The sequence below is a fragment of the Orcinus orca genome, chromosome 3, assembly GCF_937001465.1.
Source record: "Orcinus orca chromosome 3, mOrcOrc1.1, whole genome shotgun sequence".
Classification (NCBI taxonomy): Eukaryota; Metazoa; Chordata; class Mammalia; order Artiodactyla; family Delphinidae; genus Orcinus; species Orcinus orca.
Window position 1 is genome coordinate 120,845,071 of NC_064561.1, and position 23,056 is coordinate 120,868,126.

Sequence of the window (23,056 nt, forward strand, 5' to 3'; positions counted from 1 at the left end):
ACGAATTTGTTGAAATCTAAGATACACAGAAGTTTGAAATTAAATATCATTAATCATACCAATCAATATTTTTAAGTTTTGAATCTTTAATTTAGAAAAAGCATAAATTTGATGATTAATTCAAAATTTTACTTTGCCTCACTAACTCTTTGGAATATATCATAAATATTTCATGGATCTCTGTCCTCAGAACATCTTCAGTGAAGTGAAACAAAATTCAGTGAAGATAGAAGTATATGAATTGAACATCTTGCCCACATTTGCAATCCTTTTGGTGAAGTTAAGGTTTAATTTATGAAGGTAGCATGTGATTAAATAAATACTTCACTACATACTCAAAGTTTTTGGAGTAACACTAAACTTTTCAGGTGATAAGTAATCTGATCACTTCTTCCTTTCAAGCCAGAAATTGCCACCAGTATATCTTGCTAGCTTTTCTGCCTATTCTTTTATGTACTTATCCTTTATCACAGTCAGTCCTCTAATATGAAGCCAATATCCCCCACTCTCCAAAAAATAGGTGCCAGAATATCTATTGTAAAGTTTTTTTGTATATAAAAATAAATCAGACATTTTCTAAAAACTACCAACCTTATTCACTCAATGTTTCTTCATTTTCAGATGCAATTATATTTGATTGGTCTTAAAAGCAATAAAGTTTTCTTTCTGCATATTTTTAAATATACAGCCCATTTTCCTTTCAAATTAATTGCTAAAATTAGTAAGTAAAATTAGTAAGGCTAATAAAGGTGAAAAACCATTTGAAGGTTTCCTATGTTTAAAAAACAATTCCAGCTTTTCTGAAAGATACATTTTTATGGGATAGAGTTTATGCCATGAATTGAATCTAAGTTAGTAGATATTTATTACTTATAGTACACAACATGAGTAAGATATGGTCCCTTTCCTCCTCTCAAAGAAATTATAACCTAGTTTGAAGCAGGAGGGAAAAATAAGACAAAATATTAACTATAATGCAAAGCAGAATTCAGTGGTAGAGGAGCACTCACATACTTTTAAGTATCAGGGGAAAACTTCATGGAAGAGGTAGCATTGGCAATGGGCCTTGAATAGTGAGAGTATAATTTCAGTAAGCGGAGACTGTGTAGAGAAGATGCTCAGAGGAAGAAAGAACAAAAATAAGGTGATGGAAAAGAATGATCATATGCAAGAAAGAACAAGTAGCCTGGGTTGACAGGAGTATAGTGTACATAAGGATGTAAAAATAGTTAAGGCCACAAAAGTAGATTAGGAGCTTACTTAGTATAAACAAACAGGTCAACCAGAGGTGGGCATTTCAACTTTCTCAACAATATGATGTATTAATCTAGAAATAAAAAATAATATTTAGGTTTATGGATCACTGTTTACAAACCAAGTATAAATGGCATCTAACCTACTCTAAAATAATAAATTAACGTCTAATAATCACAAAACAAGAGGAAAAGTAATTGCCCATTTCTCACTCTATGGTTATTGCCATGAGAAAGCAAATAAGTTTTATTTTCTGCCTTGAATCAGTACAAAACATTTGAAAAACATCTTTTTCAAAATAGAGGCCTGCAACATTATATTTAAGAACTATATAATTGTGGAAAAATAGAAAAACATTTTATAATTGATAGTGCCTAAATATAAAATATTAAGCCTTTCACTCTAGGCTATACATTATAAACATATATACTCAGAGACTTAATTAGGACTAGCTAATAGACATGAAATGTAAAATGTTACATATATTTATGTGGATATACACTACAGTTATTTTTATTATAATGAATCAAAAATAAAATGAATGAAAAGATTTTTATCAAAAGTTGTACTAGTGGAAGCTGGCTTTTACTTCAAGCAAGAGAATTTTCATTCCAGTTGTATAGTCTCGTTCTAATATCTTTCTGTGGGAACTAAGCCAGGATATTCCACCAGCTTTTATTAATTATTAGCTAAATAAACTGTTTTTTAAATTGGTCTATAAGAAGCCTAAGGAAATAATACGTTAAAAGCTACTAAATCTGAATTTTAAGAGATTTCTGTTATATGTATACATATAAATTGCTTAATCAAAAGAGATCATGTTTTTTAAAGAAGAAAAAATTTACAGTAACTCTTTAGACTTTTAAAGTAATATTCCTTTTGATCTGAATTATTCAAGTGATTATTCCTAATATATTAGGTAGATATTCCTAATTTACAACCTCAGAATGATAATTTTTGGGTCAGAAAATGACTTACAGATATTTGTTTCTGAACATTAGTAATGACTATTTCGAGTGCTGTAGCTATAAATATGTATAAGTGTCCAGATCATCTTTGATTATTACTTTGTGATGACTTGGGTGTAGATTATAATGAAAGATATTAATTCAGTAATATTTTGTTTCAGACTCAACCAACTCTGGAGACAACATGTATACTTTAATGAATGCAGTACCTCCTGGACCTAACAGGCCTAATGTAACTATGCATTTTTTTAAATTTTTGGAATGTATTTGAAGACTCAAGCTCTAAGTACATTCCTTTTCCTTGATACTGTTTAAGCTTTATATTTTATTATCCAGGATCTTACTGGATATCAAAAAATCAAATTCTGTGTTCTGGGTTGGAAAAAAACATAATATATAACATACATAACAAGAGATTTCATATCAATATAATGGAAATGTAAAACAGAACTTAATTATAAAATGTTGATATGTAGCCTTATTTTATCTCAAATACCTAATAATTAATATTGACTATTTGAAAGTGACAGTTAATGTGTAATCATATGTTCACCTCATTTTACACATCACTAATTTCTTCAGGTGGTTGTTTATTTTTTCCTGATAAACTTGAAACTAAATTAGGAAGTTGAATATGCCTGTTTTTCTTAAATTTTTGAAACCTGGAGTTTAAATATAGAACTGAAGCAGTTCTACAGAAAGAATTTGAGTGTACTTAATAAAGCATAGGTCATGATTTTTCCATGAACACGTACAGAAAAATGATATTTATAAGACTACATATTAACAAAAAATATAAGAAAATACAGTTAATACATAGATATATATATATACATGAATAAAAGGTAGCTCAAATTAAAGAAAAATCAAAACACATATAAAGAATTTCCAAAACTATACCAAAAACTGGGGATGAAATCTTATAATTGAGCTTCCTAGCAAAGGGAAACTTTAAATTGTCCAGTATGTTATGGTACTTGAAATATGGCTAGTCCAGACTGAGATGTGCTGCAGGTATGAAACACACCCTGGATTTTGAGGACTTAATATGAAAAAATATATAAAATAGCTCACTAAAATTTTATACTGACTATTTTGATTGATAATTTTGATTATATAAGTAAGTAAAATTATTAAAATTAACCACCTGTTTCATTTTACTTTTTAAACATGGCTGCTAATAAATCTAACTTTATTTACATAGTTCACATTTGAACCTTACATATTATTTCTGTTAAGCAGCACTGCCTTCAGTTACCAGTATTCCCTTTGTATAATCAAATAAATTCTTTTTCAGGAAAAAGAATTTTCTGTCAGTAATGTCTAAAAGGTGTTTTCACAGAGATTTTAAAGAACACTGAATATGATCATGAACAATGTTCATTTCAGAAATGCAGCACAAATGTAGAAAAGCTCTTCATACTGCAATTTCAGATCTTAAAACTTGATATTTGAAAGTGAGGGAATAAGGGAGGAAACCAAGAGCATATGGTACTGAAGACATTTCTGCAGACAGCTAAACTGATATCATCCAAGTGTGTTCCATTCTGGTTCTCTTACTTGTTACAAAGATAAGAGATTCAAGAGAAGCAGAAGCTGAATATGTCACTCTTCCAAATGTCATTCATTTCAGCCAGAGGTAGTCAAAGCAAATGCCTGCTGAGGGCTAGGACTGCAGTATTTTGTGCTTCAAGTATAATACCTATAGTCTTAGTGTTGTTTAAAGCGCAGTGGGGACCGGATAAAAGGACCAAACCAAGGAGGTTCACAGGCTGTTGGCCTCACCGGCACCAGTTTCTCAGCCCAGATCTAAAAAACACAATCCATCCATGTGTTTTAAGCAACAAAATTTTAGACAACAGAATTGGCATTATCCTGTGAAAATGTATAAGCATGTGGTTTGTGTGAGCACGGTGAAGGAAAGCTATCTTCTTTCCACACAGAGTCGGTGGTATACAGGGTGTCCACTCAGGGCAATCTTCCCCCGAAGCCTACATGATTAGTGACCACCACAGCCCCATCTATACACATACATACACGCAACACATTTAGTATTCTGCACCATACAACATGGAAGAAATGATTTGGGCATGGGAAGTTTTAAGAACAAGTGTTTTCAGTAATCTATCTTGACTGTAAACATAAGGTAATTATAGATAGCCTGTCTTCAAACTAAGGTCTGAGTTTCCTTAGAAGTATTCCGGGGAGTTGAGGGAGAGACTAAGCGGGCAGGTCATGGGCTCTCCACCACCAACTCTACCACAGCACATCTCTTTACATCTGTGTTGTACTAGGCTTCTAATGTAAGGTTTCATTTGAAAATGAAATACCACTACTTTAAAAAATGTTAAATCTAACTGCTATTGAATGCCTAATTGTGACTGAACTGACACAGTTGAGACTGCCAAGAAGACTTAGCTATATTCAGCTACCCCCAAGGAGCTAAATGTATTTAACCTGCAAGATGAAATTATTTATCATGTCCATTTGAACAAAGACAGATTGTCTGCTAAGAAAAATGTTAATGTTGGCATATAATGTTCAGTTATTCTTATTAATAAGCCAATACCTTTAGCAGCTTCTTAAGAATTACCTCTGGTTTATAATAGCAGAATTTGTCAATAGCATAGAATACTTATCTTCTCATTTGCACTGGAATATATGTGCTTTCTGGTTAAGGATATGTGAAGAAAAATTTGGATATGAATGAGGATTAGCCTGAAGATCTAGAACATAGAGAAGATGGAATGAGGGAAGTAGCAGTCCAGTTAGAGAATCTAGAAAGCTGGAAAAAAATCTAGGAAAATAATCTCCATAATTTGGAAATGAAAATAAGTTATAGAAGTGTCTTACAGTGTTAAAGATAGGTATTGTGACATTGAGATGAACAATCGTTTTCAATGTGATCACAGTCATTTTCTCCATTTTTTAAATAGTTTCCAATGGGCCCTGGGTCAGATGGTCCCATGGGTGGATTAGGAGGAATGGAGTCACATCACATGAATGGCTCTTTAGGTAAGGATATTAAATCTGATGTTCAGAAATGAATTCAAAACAAAACCTTAATTCTACATAGTGAATATCATGATTTGCAAAGTTCTTTTTATAGGAACTCATTTTGAAATGCTTAGGCTTTTATCTACAACTGATAGTTTAATCCATAGGATATTCGCTAGGATGGCTAGAGATTATTTAGAAAATCAGATATGTGAGAATTGTTCTAACCTAGCTCATATTCACAGGTATTTACTTTAACTTATCAAAATCTGAGTGTTTATGATGAAAGGAGACACTGCTGCTTTGGGCACCTAGAGGACCATGGTATCCTCACAGTGGGTTCCTTTGTCTCCAGAGGTCTGTAGACACAGTCTCAGAGGAACTTCAGTCCTCTCCAAGAATTTCTTGATTTTGTTTTTGCATTTTAATGTTTGTCTCTTTTTAAGAAGTAAAATTGGTAATCATATTCTGGATAATCTGAATGATTCTCTTAAGAGAGAACACTGCCCACATTGTCTGTGTTCGTGATAAAGCTGATTTCAAGTAGTGCAAATAATGGTTGTAAACATACTTCATAAATGATGTCTTCTTACCAAATGAAGCCAAATATCTGCAAGGTGAACAAAAAGTTTCACAACAGTGAGAAACAGAGACAAGTGGTACAAAATTGACCTGGTCACACAGCATACTGTATATGTAGGCAGGCCAAAGGCAAAACCAAAACAAGGGAAAAAAGACATTTATTTTATGTTTGTATGTTTATCATCATCATATATCATAAACTATTTTAAAAGTTGACAGTGGGGTTGGAGGTTTGTGATAATTTTTTTCTTTGAAAAAGAACCATCTTTTACTTAAGTTGGAGAAACTATGCCATGAGTAACTCAGTTTATACACGGATTTCACAACCCCACCCTAGGTCAGGAAATGCCATCCTCTGATACTTCGAAAAGCTATGTAACTTCAATAATCAAGAAATTATTTACAACACTTTGATGGACTTTTTTTTTTAATAGACTTTTGTGCTTTTAAGGATCCATGCTTGTTTTGCCTCGTTTTCAAAATGTTAATTTGCACTGTCCAGTTATGGTAGTTACTAGTCATGTGTGACTACTTAATTCTAAATCAAATTAAATGTAAAATTCACTTCTTCAGTTGCACTGCCACATATCAAGTGCATATAGTCACATGAGCTAATGGCTATTGTAACAGACAGCACAAGGAAACATTTCCAACATCACACAAAGTTCTACTGGGGATAGCACCATTCTAGAATTTTACTTTCTAATTTATTGCAAAATAATTTACTTTCCAATCTTTTAATTTGTAAAATCATTCACAAAAAGATGGCATTTGGTCACATGAGAAGATTCTTAGTTATATTACTCACTAGAACAGAATTTGCAAAATAGTTTCACATATACTTGTCATCTATAATGAATATTGTTGCATATATTTATAGATACATAATTGCATATATAAATTTAGTATTTAACATTATGCCTATTTATAAACTAACGCTAATAAGCCTTTACTTTATTTGTGACTGTCTGTTGAATGCTGTACTATTAAAATATTATAATATTTTTACGCCAGGAAAATTATTTAAATAGTTAAAAATAAAGCTACAATTGTGGCGAGGATCTGATTATTTTTCTTTGTTACCTAAGTTATGATTCCATTTCTTAAGTAAGAACTTAGTATTGATTGTCCATTTCTCCTAAGAATTAAAATAAACCCACAGTGTTACATTTTGAAGACATTTTTACTTTTGATGGACTGCCATGAATATTTGTTGCTGCCAAAATTTTCTTAAAAATATTATGCTTTGATTTTGGTTATTATAGTAAAACATGGTTCAGAATCTTGTCAGGTATTGTTGCAAATGCCTGTTTTGTACTTTATCAGATGTACAGAAGCATCATTTCAGAAAATAGAGATCTCTCTCTCTCTCTTGCTCTCTATTTACATATCTATAAATATATACATACACATGTGTATTAGTGTACACATTTTAAAATTTTGAATTGAGTAGAATATATATGTCTACTGTTTCACTTTCAGGAATTTATGATAGCAACAGTTTTTTATTCTGGCATTACCAAAAAAAGTAGATGATTGGGAAGGAAAGGTACAACTCTTACTTTCATTTGTCATCAGATGATACTTACTTACCACACAGTATAAGAGAAAAGTAATTTTTTGAGATTCAAAAGTCCAGGAGATATACACTGCAAAATACATACAGTGTACTGCATTACTACATTAGTTTATTTTAAAGGAGTATTTAATTTACAGATAGAATCATTACCTAATAAAGGCTTTCTTTCCATATTTTGTTTTAGGCTCAGGAGATATGGACAGTATTTCCAAGGTGAGTATTATGTATTGTGTTGTTTTTTATCTGTGTTTTATTCTACACAGAACTCTTATTAAGTTTGAGAATAACATTATGACTTTTGTTCTTAAAGAGTTTGAAAGTAGAAGGCCAAATATAATTAAGTAGAAGTTTAAAATATTAATGCATATAATCTGTGGGAAAGGGTAAAATTAGTCTTTTAAGAATATTTCAAAGCATGCTAGGATTCATTTACAGGATGTGATATACATGATTAATTGATATCCAAGCAAATAATAATCAGTTTAATCACATTATGATGTTACGCATTTGTAAAGCAAACTGACATACTTTAATCTTTTGAAAATGTAAAGAAATCTAGAGCAACACGAAAAGAGGTAAATTTGAAAAAGTGGTTATTATATGTTGTAAGGGCATTGCATTTATACATCTCATTTGTATTCCAAACTCTTATCAGGCAATGCTGATGTCCTCAATCATTATTATAGTTCCACAGAATAGAGTAAGAAAGTAATTAGAGGAAAATTATATTAATAGAAGTAGGAAAGTGACCCTTCCAATAGCACATGTCTCTGTTTTTCCTCTGTCAGTCGTCTGAGTTTCTAAAATTAATCCTTTGGTAAGATGCCGTATATTTTTTGAAGAATACCTAAATACTTTTTAGGTCATGATGAATTTTGAAATACTTCTCTGTGGGTCAAATGTATATTGAGAATGGCTGATAAGAACTAATTATTAACTACCACTAGAATGACTCTCTCAGAAGTCTTCTTTATATCAATAAATACAGAAATTCATTAAAGGATGACTTCATTTTTAATTCTACTTTGAATGTATATTCATGTATAATAAAGTAAAATTCCTGATGCCAAGAAAAATAAAATGAAGTTGAGCTACAGAAACTTATAAATTAAGACTTCAAGCTAAAAAAAAAAGAGAGAGAGCGTTTAATTGGCATTCTGACATTGTATCTGCATCGCTTGGCTGCTTGGCCTAGGAACTTCATCATGCACTTTGGATGTCTGTGTTTAGAAACAATCAGGAAGATCTTTTTCTTTTCTAAAAATAGATATATACAAACGGCACCATCTTACCTCTGTGAGAAATAGTATTAGGTAAGCCTTCAAAAACCTTGTTTTCAAAATAAGATTAATTGTATAATACCGTTAGAGCCTTCTTTCTGGGAAGCACCTTTACAAACCAGATGACCGTGATTGTATTGGCTGTCTTAGGTGTCTAACAATTGATGTTGGCTGAATTGCGCTTTGTGGTCACAGTAAAATGTCTGAAGTTATATTTGAGAAACATATTCTAATGTCTAAAGATAATTCTTCATTACACAAAGGCGGGAACATCCAGATTGCTTAAGGCCGTCTTCGTAAAGTTTCCACTGACATAACCTTGTACACTACATAGATGTAAATGAAATTCTATACGGGAACGTACTTTGTAATTTATAAAGCACTTAAAAAATTTTTAAGGGCCATAATACCATCTTCTAATCTGCCCTCATATCAGATCCATTGCTATTCCTTCTATGCTTATTTTCCCATTCCTATACCCAGAAGCAAGTTTTTCCACCACACTGTGCCTGCTGCTGCTAACATTCTCTTGCCTAGTGATTACTGTTTATTCTTTAAGCATTAATTGACCACCCATTGTGTACTTTTATGTATTGAGTATTGCCTTGTGCACTATGGGGAAATACAAAAGACTTCTTTAAATACAAACATAATCTTTGCCCTCAAATGGTTTGTACTTCGGCAGGAATTCCTTCATTCAGTAAACATTAATGTGCCAAGGCATTATTCTGGGCTATGCAATTCCAAAGACAAACAAGATATGGTCTCTGCCCTCAAGAAGCTCAGTATAACTAAGGAGACCAAACAAATACAATAGGGAAAAAGTTTACAAAGGAAAGTTCAAGTACACTTCAACTGACATAAGAATTATGCCCAAGGGAATTCCCCGGCGGTCCAGTGGTTAAGACTCTGCGCTTCTACTGCAAGGGGTATGGGTTCGATCCCTAGTCAGGGAAATAAGATCCTCCTGCATGCCGCGCGTGGCAGCCAAAATAAATAAGTAAAAATAAAGATAAATAAATAAAAAAGAATTATGCCCAAGTAATAAACTTGCCACTTAACAATGTACTGGAAATGACTGGTTGCATCCACCTTCAAATGGGCTCCTAGGCATCTCATTTCTGCCCTGCCCCCACTCCTCATTCCTTGGCTCCAGGCTCTAACCAGGCTGTCTGGGTGATGGTACCACTATTGTCTGTCCCATCTCCACTTGTCTGTCACTTTATCTCTAATCAGCAGTATCAAACGTATTATAAACCCCCCTCCCAATTATTTTTTCCCTACGTCTTTCGACTCACAGCTGAATTTTTCAGCCTTTTACTCCAAGCTATGCAAGTTGTCACTAACTTCGTTTTCCCCACCTCTTCCTTTTCCACCACATGTCCGGCCATCTCAAGAAGCTCTCTTCTCCCTTTTCTCTTATTTCCTGGGCTCATTCCTTTTCATCCTATTCTTTTTCTAGTCATTCTTGTTTGTGAATCAGAAGATGATCTTAACCACCTCTGCTTAGCAATTGTGTTCAAACTTGCTCTTGGGTCTCTAGCTGCATCTTCCTAATTCTCCAGTTAAACCTGTATTTTGTCAAGCATCAGTATTACATTTTTTAAATTTCTTACTCCATTTTAAGAAGTTGTTTGACCAACCTACGCCCTTTTTGTGCATCATATTCTTGCCTTGTTGATGAAATCTACTGGAGACACTGCACACAAACATAGCTACAGTTAAATGCAGCATACACACAGTTCATTGCCACCCACCATCATAACCTGCTCTGGGTTGGTGCTTGGAACCATTGTCTTAGCTGTCCCTCAGAGACCAATACTGAGTATATCTTTAGCTATATCTTCATCATGTCACCCAGGGACCATGGACAGCACAATTTCCTTAAGACTCCTCATTGAGCAACTTTTGTTGTTTTCACAACATTTTGCAGAGATTACCTCAAATTTTTTAAAGGTGTTCTATCATTTCATGATTTTCAAATATACCCAGTGAGCTAGATAGGAAGAGGTTTCAGAGATCTGATACTAGCTCAGTTTTGTGTGTTGAATGTGTCCTTTTAATCCGCCTCTCAATGTTCTCATATACACCACCACCACTGCCCCCTAAAAACATTTAATGCTGAGCCACCATGCTATGAAAAGATAGCATGGAAAACAGCAACACCATGAAGTGTTTTATATGTATTTAAATATTACTGTAATGTTACTTTTAAACTTCAGATTATTATTTTTTTTTTTTTTGCGGTATGCGGGCCTCTCACTGTTGTGGCCTCTCCCGTTGCGGAGCACAGGCTCCAGACGCGCAGGCTCAGCAGCCATGGCTCACGGGCCCAGCTGCTCCGCGGCACGTGGGATCTTCCCGGACCGGGGCATGAACCCATGTCCCCTGCCTCGGCAGGCGGACTCTCAACCACTGCGCCACCAGGGAAGCCCAACTTCAGATATTTTTAAATCGACACTTTGAGTCAGGAATCAATTTGAAGGTAGCCAAACTTTCAGAATTGCAAATCAAGAAATGATATCACTTCAATGTGGAGTTTAAAAAAAGGATACAAATGAACTTATCTACAAAACAAAAATAGAGTTACAGATGTGGAAAACAAACTTATAGTTACCTGTGGTAAGGAGCAAGGGATACATTGGGAGATTGGGATTGACATATACACACTACTATATATAAAAGAGACAACTAATAAGGACCTACTGTATCACACAGGGAACTCTACTCAATACTCTATAATGGCCCATATGGGAAAAGAATCTAAAAAAGAGTAGATATATGTACATGTATAACTGATACACTTTGCTATACACCTGAAACTAACACAACATTGTAAATCAACTATACTCCAATAAAACTTTTTTTAAAAAATTAAAAAAGCAATGATACATGGCAAAAGTGCAGCAGAGTCTGGGAGCACCCCAGTTTAGTCAGAGATATGCTGCTCCTCTCAGGGCACCTCACGTACTTAAGGCTAGGAGTGTGAATATTATGCAAGGATGGACAGGGCTCGTTTCATATATCTGTTTGAATATGTAAAAGTATGCAGCTTGTAAATACATGCTCAAATACCCCTGTATAGGTATGTTAGATTATTTTTTATTCCAAGATTGCCAGTTTCTCCATTATGTATGAAATGACAAATCTGCCTTCACCAAAGACTTATAGATTTTGGGTAAATCTTATAGTGTTTTTATACATTTGCCCTTTTTTGAGCTAAGTAAGCATTATCATTCCTGCTTTCAAGACACAGTTGATTAATAACTTTATTCATGAGTTGTAGCTTAGTTACCTATAGCTTAGTTAATTGCATTTCAATTTTACTTAATTTTTTTTTTCAGGAAATCAGGTTATCCATGTTCATTTCAAAGTCCAGTTACTTGGGAAACTAACATTTCCAGAGAAAAAAAATTTTTCCAAAAAAAAAAAAAATAGAATCCTCTTTATTCCATTAAGCTGTGGTTCCCCAGCCCTTGGGGTTCACTGGCAAATGGAGCTCCTACGGACTTCAGAGGATCCCTGTTCTCAGATCCTCCCTGTGGGGTGCACAGCAGGACAAGATACAAGCTCTATTTCTACCAGCTCATCTACCTGTCTCTGCTTTACAGTTTAACCATATTTTTAAAAAGCACATATTCTTCTGGGGATAACCCATTCATGACATTTTCGTTTTTATTGCCTAACCTGGTTTAGTTAAGTCAAAATCCTCAGAGCAATTTTGTGTAAAAAAATCTAAAAACTTATTCAAAAACAAAATATAAAATGGCAACAGCTCAGGAAAAAACTCTAAAACCTGGCTTACGTTTGAAATAACAAGTAAAAGTTTTTAACCTTGAAGTTTATTTTTACAAGAATCCCTTAGTCACAGTTGCAATCCTGTGTGAGCATGCTTTATATGCCGCTGCCATTCTGTATTCCCTATCGACGTGGAGTATCAGATGACCTCACGTGGCTAAAGTCGCACAGCAAAAACAAGACTAGCGAACTTAAATAGAATATAAAGCAGTATACTGTTAACTTTGTGTTTGATTAGATTGCTAATATCAGCCATTTTATCTTAAAAGTTTCAAATAAATCTGCTCAAACAAATGATAGGAAAGGGTTCTAAATCACTCCACCTCTGAGCCTCCTTTTCCTGTACAAGTACATACTGAATTCTCAAGTCCTGAGGTATTTATTTCTCTTGTTCTTAACTATCGTTAACCATTTTCCTTTTTTCCTTATGGTTCATATAAAACTAATGGTTAAAGTCGTGTTACTATGTAAACCACATGTAGAATTAAAGGGAAATATTTATCAAAACAGTGACCTTTCGAGTTTGATTAGTAAAATCACCCAGGGGAGTTATTGTTCCATCCCACCTGATCAGTGGGTAGAATGCACACTTTATCATGCCCCTCCTGGGAATGTTTCTTAAACTCTCCAGAAGTCTAGGAACTCTATGAACTGAGAGTGGGAAATGGAATAAATGATTCTGAGACTAAGACAAAGAGTTACAGTGAATTATTTTGGGTTTTCTGTTTTTTAATTTTCATTTGGGAAAGGATTAGTACTTGTCAAGGTGCAAAGAATGAACAGAATCCATGGTAGAAGTCTGAGATTGGAATTATAAGTCTGCTTTGTCCTTAGAGATGATGGTATAGATTCCATGTTTGAAACAGTACCATGTAAAAGGGAAATTAAAATCTTCAAAATGCTTTGTTTTCTAAATCTTGTTTACAGAATTCTCCCAATAATATGAGCCTGAGTAATCAGCCGGGCACTCCTAGGGATGATGGCGAAATGGGGGGAAATTTCTTAAATCCTTTTCAGAGTGAGAGTGTAAGTATTCCCTTGACTACGTTACTATATCCAGACTTTATTTCTGAAGCTCTTCTTTAGAATAAATGCATAAAGCCATTATTACGACTGTTTATCTAGAGTTCAATAGGTTGATCTTTTAAAGGTTAGAAAACTAAGTGGAATTTCTTTGAAAGTATTAAAAAATAAACTTTCTACTCCGATTCTATGTACATAGTTACAAAGACAAAAACTTTAATACTAATTTTACGTTAGAAAACATCCACCATAAAAGAACGTACTAGAAACAGGTTGCATATGTGATCGCTTTTATAAATTTTTCACGTTACTAAAATGTCTTTGATCACTGCAAAACCAGGTTTATTCTCAGTGCTGTCCTGAAAGCTCTGAAAATTGTCTCTAAGATGTCTTTACATTATGCACTAGACTTTCCTGTCTTGTATGTTAACGAGTTATTTACACTTAACCTGAACTGGATATCCACGTCGTTTTCTGTGTGACTATAGTGTTAAGCAAAGGCAATATCATTTCATGTCTCCATAGAAGTAGATAGGAGCAAATGGAGAAGCGATAAAATTTATTCCTTCATTTAACAGTCACTGAGCACTGTCTACAGGCCAAAGCAATGTGCTAGGCACTGGAAAGACCAAAAGGACAACATGGTATCTTTTCTCAAGGACTTATGGCATTATACAATAATTTATTAACTAATATTTCACATAAGAAGCATCTATAGAATTTTTAAAAATACAATTTCCCAGAACCCTCCCTGGACCCAGCAAATCAGAATTTTCCAGGAGTGGGGCCAGGCATCCTCCCATGTGAAAAAGCTTCGTCAGTGATGCTGATGCACCTTCTCTGCTAAGAACTCCTGAACTGGAATAAAGGAGTTCAGAACCCAAACTAGTTTCATGTTCATAGAATTAGTGCCTCCAATACATGTACCGCCATCATTAAAGTAATGGAGGATCTACCAAACTATAAACAGAATCAGAAGAGAAAATTACCTTCATTTTGCCCAGACCTTTACCAGAGTTGATGCCATCAGAATCTGAAGCGGTGGCTAATAACATACCTACTTTTGCACAGAATGGCTGCTTCCCAAAATGGAACCCAAGATTGAGTGTTCTGTGGTTTCCTTTATTTCTTGGTGTTGACCTAGCACCTCGGCATGGGACAAGACTTCCCTTGTTTTTAGACTTTAATTTCTGTTAAAACTAGAAATAATATTATGATCTTTAGTTTATCTGTTTTATTTGCAGGATATTTATGATTAGTGAGAACCAAGAAGGTATACATAAAAACTCATATTTAAAGAAATCAAAAGATTAGCCTGTCAATGATGAGGAAATAGAAAAATGTGAGGAACTATATAGTTTTTCATAACGCTTAGGATTATGGGATTTCTTAGAGCCCGTTTCTTTCACTAGTTTGCTTCAAGACTATGGACAAATTAGTTAATTTTAATTAATTAATGTTCACTTTATCTAATTAGAGACATTAATTTCATTTTATGCTAATTCTTCCAGTAATGGTATAATTCAGTGAGGTATGTGATAATTAATTCAGTTCAATTCAACATGTATTGAGCCTGCACTATGCAAAGCACTAGGTTAAGGACAAAATATTCTGAAACAAACATAATACATCCCTAACCTCAAAGAATGCAATCTGATGGGAAGAACATGTTTATCCAACTAATTAAACCATATGTCAGATTAATAAGTGCTACAATAGATATAAACCAGGTGTTTTAAGAGCACCAAGGAAAGTATTAATTTTGTATTGGAAAAGAAAACTTCTTTAAAAAGGTTCCACGTGACTTTAACTTTAGGGGCAGCGACGACAGGAACTCTCCCCCTTCCTTCCCAGATTTGTTGTGGGCGACTGCCGCCTTGTTTGCCAGAGAGGGGAGCTGCTTCAGAGTTGGCATCAGAAAGCTCTTCACAGGGATCAGAGAATCAGATAGAACAGGACTTAAAAAACTACTTTGTGCAGAATAAACACCAGCCTCATCCTTTAACCCCAAGTGGATTATGCACATGCTGGATAGCAGATCCCTCTGGGAATATGTGCGTAGCATATAGAGCCACTGGAGTAGGGCTTCCCCCACCCCTGACTCCTGACCCAGCCTCGCTACCCTTAAAGCCAAGAAGCAGGTAAAACGCCAGACTGCTGTGCAGAGTTAGCAGAAAACAGAAGCTCCCTCCTGTCTCCCCCCTCCCTCTCTCCTGTCCCCACTAGCAAAGTCCCCAAAAGAGAAATACTTGGATGATGGTTGAGAACCTGCACCACCGCCTGGAGGGTAGTGCAGCCTTGGAAGTGGGTCCACACTGGCTGCGCTGTTCTGTCTGCCAGGTGAGGGGTCTACATGCTATGAGTGACACCCTGGTTATCTGTGGCTTCCTCTATCATATCCACACATTTTTGTTTGCACCTTTTTAAAGGATCAAGAAAAGAGAACAGAGAGGAAGAAGACAAAAGAGATTCATTGCTGACAAATGTAGTAAGGCCTTGAAGTAAATAGACTAGGCATCTCCACTAAGTTAGCTTTACTATCATCAAGGAAAACCAGGAGGTCCAAGAGGGAGGGGATATATGTATACATATAGCTGATTCACTTCACTGTACAGCAGAAACTAACACAACATTGTAAAGCAATTATACTCCAATTAAAAATAAATAATTTTTAAAAAGAAAACATTTCCAGCAACTAAACATGCAAACTGAATTCTAGTGGTTTTTAATGCACGTAAGTCTGAAAAGCACAGATTTTTGAACAGTCTGCCTTTTGAGGGTTTGTCGGTCTTTATCTTGAAGTTTAACCACATAAGAGGCCTGGGCAGACAGCAAACGTCTATTGACTGATTATCATGTACAGACACTATCCCAGTCACCTTACACATACTACTTAATGTAATCAATATAGAAACAGAAATGTCCAATCCAAAGGCAGAAACCTTGCAGTGCCAACACACTTTACACAAGAAAATAGGAATCAAAAAATGTTTCAACATTCAGACTCTTTTGGGGGGGGATCCAAAAAAAGCCTTTATTTCAAGAAACAAAGATGCCCCCTAGTGTTCAAACTCTATGAAATGTTTGGCTTTAAAAACATAATACAAAAAGGCTTAATTCAAGGAATAGTGCTTCGTGCCTCTCAAGTAAAGAAAGCAGTTAGTCTTATTTCTTGAATTAATTTAGCAGAATATTTGCACCATACTGAGCAAACATGCTATTAAAATCATGGTGTCAAATAGAAATTAGAAACAAGGTGGTAGATCATTTCCTATTACCCTTACTGCCTTTTTTCATTTTCTTCTCTTGTAAAGAAATCACATATGCCCCAATTTTTTTTTTTACATAGTCACATACACACTAGATTTATTTCACTTTAGTTCAGCTCAGGTACCTGTAGTATTATCTCTCATTAAGAAAAAATATTATATAGATGCTTAGAAATAGAAATGTAAGATCTGAAGTGTTCTTGAAGTGTATGAAGAGAAATGTAAGATCTGAAGTGTTCTTGAAGTGTGTGAACAGAAATGTATGCACATTGTTCGAAGATTTAATGGATATTTCTGATGGAGTCCATGGTACATGAACTGGGTATAATAAATTCTCTAGTTCATGTTTTACATGCATAACCAAACACTGATGCAGTCAACAGCACTGTAAGGCCATTTTATCATTTGATCGAGGAGAACCAGACTCAGAATAGTTTTGAATGCTGTGATATCAGGGCAACCTGATATCACAGCATTCTGACACAAACACTAGAATATGTCATGGCATATTGATGCAGCAGTACAACAGAAACACTGCAGTGTGGTCTCAGGACAATACACCATGAATATTTTATGTCTCTAAATACGATACCCCATTTAACACTTGCTCTCCTACTTCTAGAAAACTGTAAGCCACTTCTGCTTGAATAGTAATCAATAGCAAAATTCCTTTTTGCTGGCACATTCTGTGAGTTTCCCTAGAAAGTTTGCAATTTCCCTCAGTCTTACTTAGTTGAAGCAGTTTCAATAAAGGCAGCAGCAGACGAGCAGTTTACAGCCTTAGCAGTGCAAATAGCCCATCGCTTATAAAGACAGTCACACACAAAATCTGTTTTACTGTACCAAATACACTTAGGGCATCATTTTACAGTTACTTGTACTATTCAAAATTTAAATTTCATTAGATGCTTGCTAATTTTTGAGCTGTATTGCTTGGAGATGGTGCTTCCATCCTTTCTGACTGAATCTGGCCCTGACTTTCATGTTGTACCCTATTTTCCACTCAGTTTCCTCCCTGAATAAGCCTAACTCTCTTAACTTCCCAATGAATCTGTAACAAATTCTCATTTTACTGTAAGATTTGCTTAAGATATTTGAAATAACACAGGTTAAAAATCCTAACAATTGCCAATGTTAAGAAATGGGAGCAACCAATAACCATGCTTGGTAGCAGAGAATGTGCATATATACTTGTCTCTATATACGCATACTTTTAATGGTGTATAATTAGAATGAAGGCTATAATATATTCTTAACTATATTCCCTAATGTTACATTGCATTTGAATGAACTGGAATAATCCTTGTGAAAAAAGGATTCAGGGATTTTTAAAATCTGATTATTCAGGATGTGCATTAAATGAGATGGTCTCTAGAATTAATTATGACTTATCCAGAAAATTTTTTTCCAACATATCCTTTGAAGTCCTTTTTAAAAAAGGAGACTTTAAAAAAGCTTTAAAGTCTTTCACTGTTTTTAGATTGGCACAATATACCCATTAAAAGCTTTGTCTTTAAAATAATGATTGATGGGCTTCCCTGGTGGTGCAGTGGTTGAGAGTCTGCCTGCCGATGCAGGGGACGCGGGTTCGTGCCCTGGTCCGGGAAGATCCCACATGCCGCGGAGCGGCTGGGCCCGTGAGCCATGGCCGCTGAGCCTGCGCGTCCGGAGCCTGTGCTCCACAACGGGAGAGGCCACAACAGTGAGAGGCCCGCATACCGCCAAAAATTATATATATATAGAAAAAATAATGATTAATGATCTAGCTGCGCTATTTAAAATTAAATACAGTTACATTTTCAGTTCCTAAGTTACACTAGCTACGTTTTAAGAGCTCAGCAGCCATGTGTGGGCGCTGTACATAACAGCACAGAATAGAACATATCCATCATCACAGAAGGTTCTACTGGGCAGTACTGATTGGCTCACCGATCCTTACTGTAAATAAGCAGTAGCCATAGAAAGCATAGATTAAATTTCCTATGCCCATTTTGCCATATTCTTATGTTTTCTACTTTTAATAAAACCTTAGTATCCATTTATCTCCTTGTTTAGTCTTGCCCCTGAAAGTCAAATGCCAAAATATGATTATTTTGTCAAAGGTTGTGGATAGGTCATGGCAGTGTGCTGTCATTATTTGTAGTGGAGATTTGCATGGTATCTCCTGATGAGATGGGGGTAGATCCCCTCCCAGCTCAGGGACGGGGTGGGCTCCACTTCACTGATCCTTCTCAATGATTGTTTGGGGGTTTTGGGTTTTGTTTAGCTTTGCTTTTTCATTGCCACTATCAAGCATAAAGAGGGAGTTTTTCTATCAAACTGAATCCCCTTTCGCTTCTCTGGCGGTCTCCCCTTTATATCACCCTACTCACTGTAATCCAATGTGGAAGGTCAGTAACATATATAAATTAGCTTTCCTATACTGAGGAAATTTGAGTCTATTAAGGGATTAACAAGTAGATTTTTCCTTGATTTGACCTGTGTTTAAAGGATTAACAATCCTCCCCCTAAGGTCCAGTGACCCGTTTTCAGGCTTAGTCATCTGCTTTTACTCAGGATCAATGTGGGCTTTTTGGTTTGAGCACTAGATCAAACTCTAATGACCTCCAGTCCAGACTTCTGCCAGCTGAGCCACTGTCACCCTGCACTCTTCCCTGGGAAATCCTGCTTTCACCATATTAACAAATCCATCCCTATCTAGTACACACCTTATACTTTGTTTCTGGTTCCTGCACGACCTCCGCTCATTTGGAATTCACTTCTTTCTGTTCTGTCTGTTCCTTTTTTAGAAGGTTCATGCTCCCCTTCCCAGGACCATCACTGTTCCTGGTTAAGCCCCTGCAGCCTGGGACCAAACCCTCTCACTTTATCTGCCTCTTTCCATGAGGCGCAATCATTATTAGCACATTAAAAGGAATTCCCTTTTGCCCTGGTCCTCACAGGTTCTCATAAAGCATTTAAAATATTCACGAGGTCATATTAAATATGGAAACCGTTACCACTTGGAAATAGACGCTCTTCCTTCCCGTCACAGGGGATCTATAATGTGCTGTCCAAGATGGTGGCCACCAGCTACGTGGAGATATTTAAATAAGTTAAAGTTAAATAACATTAAAATTTTAATTCCTGGGCTTCCCTGGTGGCGCAGTGGTTGAGAGTCCGCCTGCCGATGCAGGGGACACGGGTTCGTGCCCCGGTCCAGGAAGATCCCACATGCCGCGGAGCGGCTGGGCCCGTGAGCCATGGCCGCTGAGCCTGCGCGTCTGGAGCCTGTGCTCCGCAACGGGAGAGGCCACAACAGTGAGAGGCCAGCGTACCAAAAAAAAAAAATTTTAGTTCCTCGGTGGCACTGGCCACACTTCGTGGGCTCAAGTTGCCACATGTGGCTAGTGGCTTTCATACTGGACACCACAGGTTGTGGAACGTGTCCATCGTTGAAGTAAGTTCTGTTGGGCAGAGCTGCTCTAGAACTTTTCTGTCACAGTCTATTCCTCAAGCATATGAGGGTAGATTGGCATCATTATCAAAATAATTGCTGTTTGTCATCTGTTAAGACCACTTTTCCAAATTTCTGAAAGTCTCGCCTTTTACCAATGGTCAGCCTCAAACTGACAAGTAACATGTAAGAAGAATGCCCCTACTCCCACCCAGAAATGCTTGTGGATTGAGCTAGGAGTCACAGCTTCAAGGAGGAAGTTTATATGCTAAAGTATAAATCAGACTCTTAAGTATTTTCTAAATGCTTTAATAAGGATTTCTTATGGCCAGCTGGGAGTTATACTATTACTCCAGCATTTACTGAGCACTTTCCGTGTATTCAATAAATACATAGTTTTAAGGGTTTTATAGTCAGTCCTCCCAAAACCCGTTTAAGATCGATACTATCATTAAGCTGATTTTACAAGTGAGGAAACAAGCACAGAGCGGTTAGTAACCTCCCAAGTTTACACAGCTAACAAAGACTATCCTATCCCTCACACGTATTTATTATGAATCAACCTTGGACTAGATTTACCCAAATTGTTCCAAGGGCCTATGAAACATGAATCTGGCTAGAAGGAGAAAGCTGAGGGACTAGGTACTTATCAAACCCCTAAGCTCAGAGAGAGAATGAGACTGCTTGCTTTCCAGAGGAAATATTTAACAGTTCAGGACAGTCAATTCTATATAATTTTACTCTTTTTATGCTTTCTTATTTTTATGCTGTATTTAAAGCTTGTGCATAAAAGACATTAAAATTCACAGTTACTATTGTTTACCAAGGAGAATGTTAGTGGCCTGTAGAAGAATTGTTGTTAAAATATGGATTCTTCTCTCCTTCTAGTACTCCCCTAGCATGACAATGAGTGTGTGATCCATTACCAAGTCTCCTCATGGAAACCACAGTGAGTCAGCCCTTCACAGAACTACTACGGAAGAAAATTATTCATCACAGTGTACAGTTAAACAAAGGAATCTCAGTCACACCAAACCAACCTTTTTATTTCCTGCTCTCTCCCCTATTTTGTGAAGAAAGCGGGTCCAAACGTGATTCGAACAACTGTACAGAGCGGCATATTAGAATTGCCCTCAACGGAACTGCAAATGATTATCTGTGTATGTATATGTGTGGGAAAGAGAATGTATTGTATGTGTGTATGTTATATGGACACAGGCACATACATACATTGACCCACAGGACATTGTAAAATACTATCACATGACATCTTAAGTAGAAATAAGTAGGGACTTTTATTCCATCCTTTTTTTCACGTTTACATTTTAATTATTAAAAGTTGCTCCTGCCCCTCCCTGATCTATTTTGTGCTGTGTATATCACTGCTTTATATAAGTTATTTTTTAAGGTGAACTCAGATGTTATGGTTTTGTAAATGTCTGCAATCATGGATAGGAATAAAATCGCTTATTTGAGAGCTTTCATTAAATTGCGTGTGATGCAAGTTATCCTGTGAATCACAAAGTGTACTGTCTCAGAAAAGAAGTGTGTCTTCATCTTTATGTCAAATCAAACAACTTCTCAGTAACCTTCAGTGAGTATTTTTGTACTTTTTATGTAGGAAAAGTGTTACTTCAAATCAACAAAAGCTTAACTGGGGCCTAACACAGTATATTTCTGCAATAACTGCTCTAGATGGAATTCTTGATTTGTCTTAGACGATACAGAAAATCATTAATTAGCCGTGATTGCTTAGACCATAGCAATAAAGTGACAGGGGTCATCATATTTTTAGCAACATATTTCCTCTTTAATATGATAAAGCCCAGAAGTGGTGACACAGCTATTTGCTTGAATATGTCACTTGTCACCAGGAATGCTAGAGCTAAATTTTTAATAACATACTAACGTGAAATGTACCTCATTTTTATTCAGACTTGTGAATATCTCCACATAGACACTGCAAAGGAGATAGATTCAAATGATTGAGACTTTCAGCACAAGGGGGAGGGAGTTTTTAATCACACACCAGGGGCTCTGGAGTGCTGCTTCTCTACCCAGGTATCTTAGTAGCAGCAAAACTGACTGTCCCTTCTTGCGGCCAGCAGAGCACCTGCTCTGTTCCCAGGATATAGGACTTACAGTAGAGCGAAATTATTGATATAACTATATTTCATCTAGCCATTGACTTCAGTAGGCTACATCTGCTTCATATAATTGTTCATAAAACATTAGAAAAATTTAAACAAAACACTTCCCTTATGAAAGCACATTGCTCTATGGCCCTTTCCAGATCTTTTGGGTTTTCTGTGTTGAATCAGGCATACAAACATCAAAGTCATAATAGAAAAGTCTGAAGACTGATTTTACATTCTAAAGCTAAGTTGGTGATCCTTTCTTTGAAAACTGTGATAAAAATAACCATTGATCAGCAACTATATATCCAGACTCCAGAGACTTTGAAAAGCATTGTTTAATCTCAGGTAAGGGGCATCCATATTTCTTTAGGCGTATGGTACCTAAAGTGAAAATTTGGCAATATATTTACTAGTTCCTCATCCCAGATGACTTATTTCTCTCAAATCCATAAGGATTTATTCCTTCTGAAAATAAAGATTTTTGCCTGTGCATGACAGGGATGTCAAGCAGAACTGTTAAGAGGGGAAAAGGAAGCTGAATTAAAATTTATGTTCCAGATTTAAACTAATCAAACTAGTTGCCATTAATCACACAGTGTGCCAGAGGCTAGGACTGCACACTGGAGAACAACTTCAAGCTTTCAAGCCACAGAGAGGCTTTCATGAAAAATTCAAATGACAAGGTCTTTAACTCAAGCCAAGGTAACCTGAAGATGACACTTTGTACAGACA

General features: G+C 35.8%; 1 protein-coding gene across 10 annotated transcripts in view; it reads left to right on the forward strand.

The window, feature by feature from the left end:
• Positions 1 to 21,675, forward strand: part of SSBP2 (single stranded DNA binding protein 2) — a 299,130-nt gene extending 277,455 nt beyond the window's left edge. For 4 of the 10 annotated variants that reach the window (XM_033409061.2, XM_033409062.2, XM_033409059.2 and 1 more), the window contains 6 exons: positions 2,384 to 2,454; positions 5,159 to 5,237; positions 7,565 to 7,593; positions 13,386 to 13,484; positions 15,708 to 15,821; positions 21,075 to 21,675. In XM_033409061.2, coding sequence (XP_033264952.1) covers positions 2,384 to 2,454; positions 5,159 to 5,237; positions 7,565 to 7,593; positions 13,386 to 13,484; positions 15,708 to 15,821; positions 21,075 to 21,104 — 422 coding nt within the window. In that variant the 3' untranslated portion in view covers positions 21,105 to 21,675. The remainder of the gene's footprint in view (positions 1 to 2,383; positions 2,455 to 5,158; positions 5,238 to 7,564; positions 7,594 to 13,385; positions 13,485 to 15,707; positions 15,822 to 21,074) is intronic. The other 6 variants (XM_004281646.4, XM_004281643.4, XM_004281647.2 and 3 more) reach the window with 2 other exon arrangements.
• Positions 21,676 to 23,056: the final 1,381 nt, after the last annotated feature.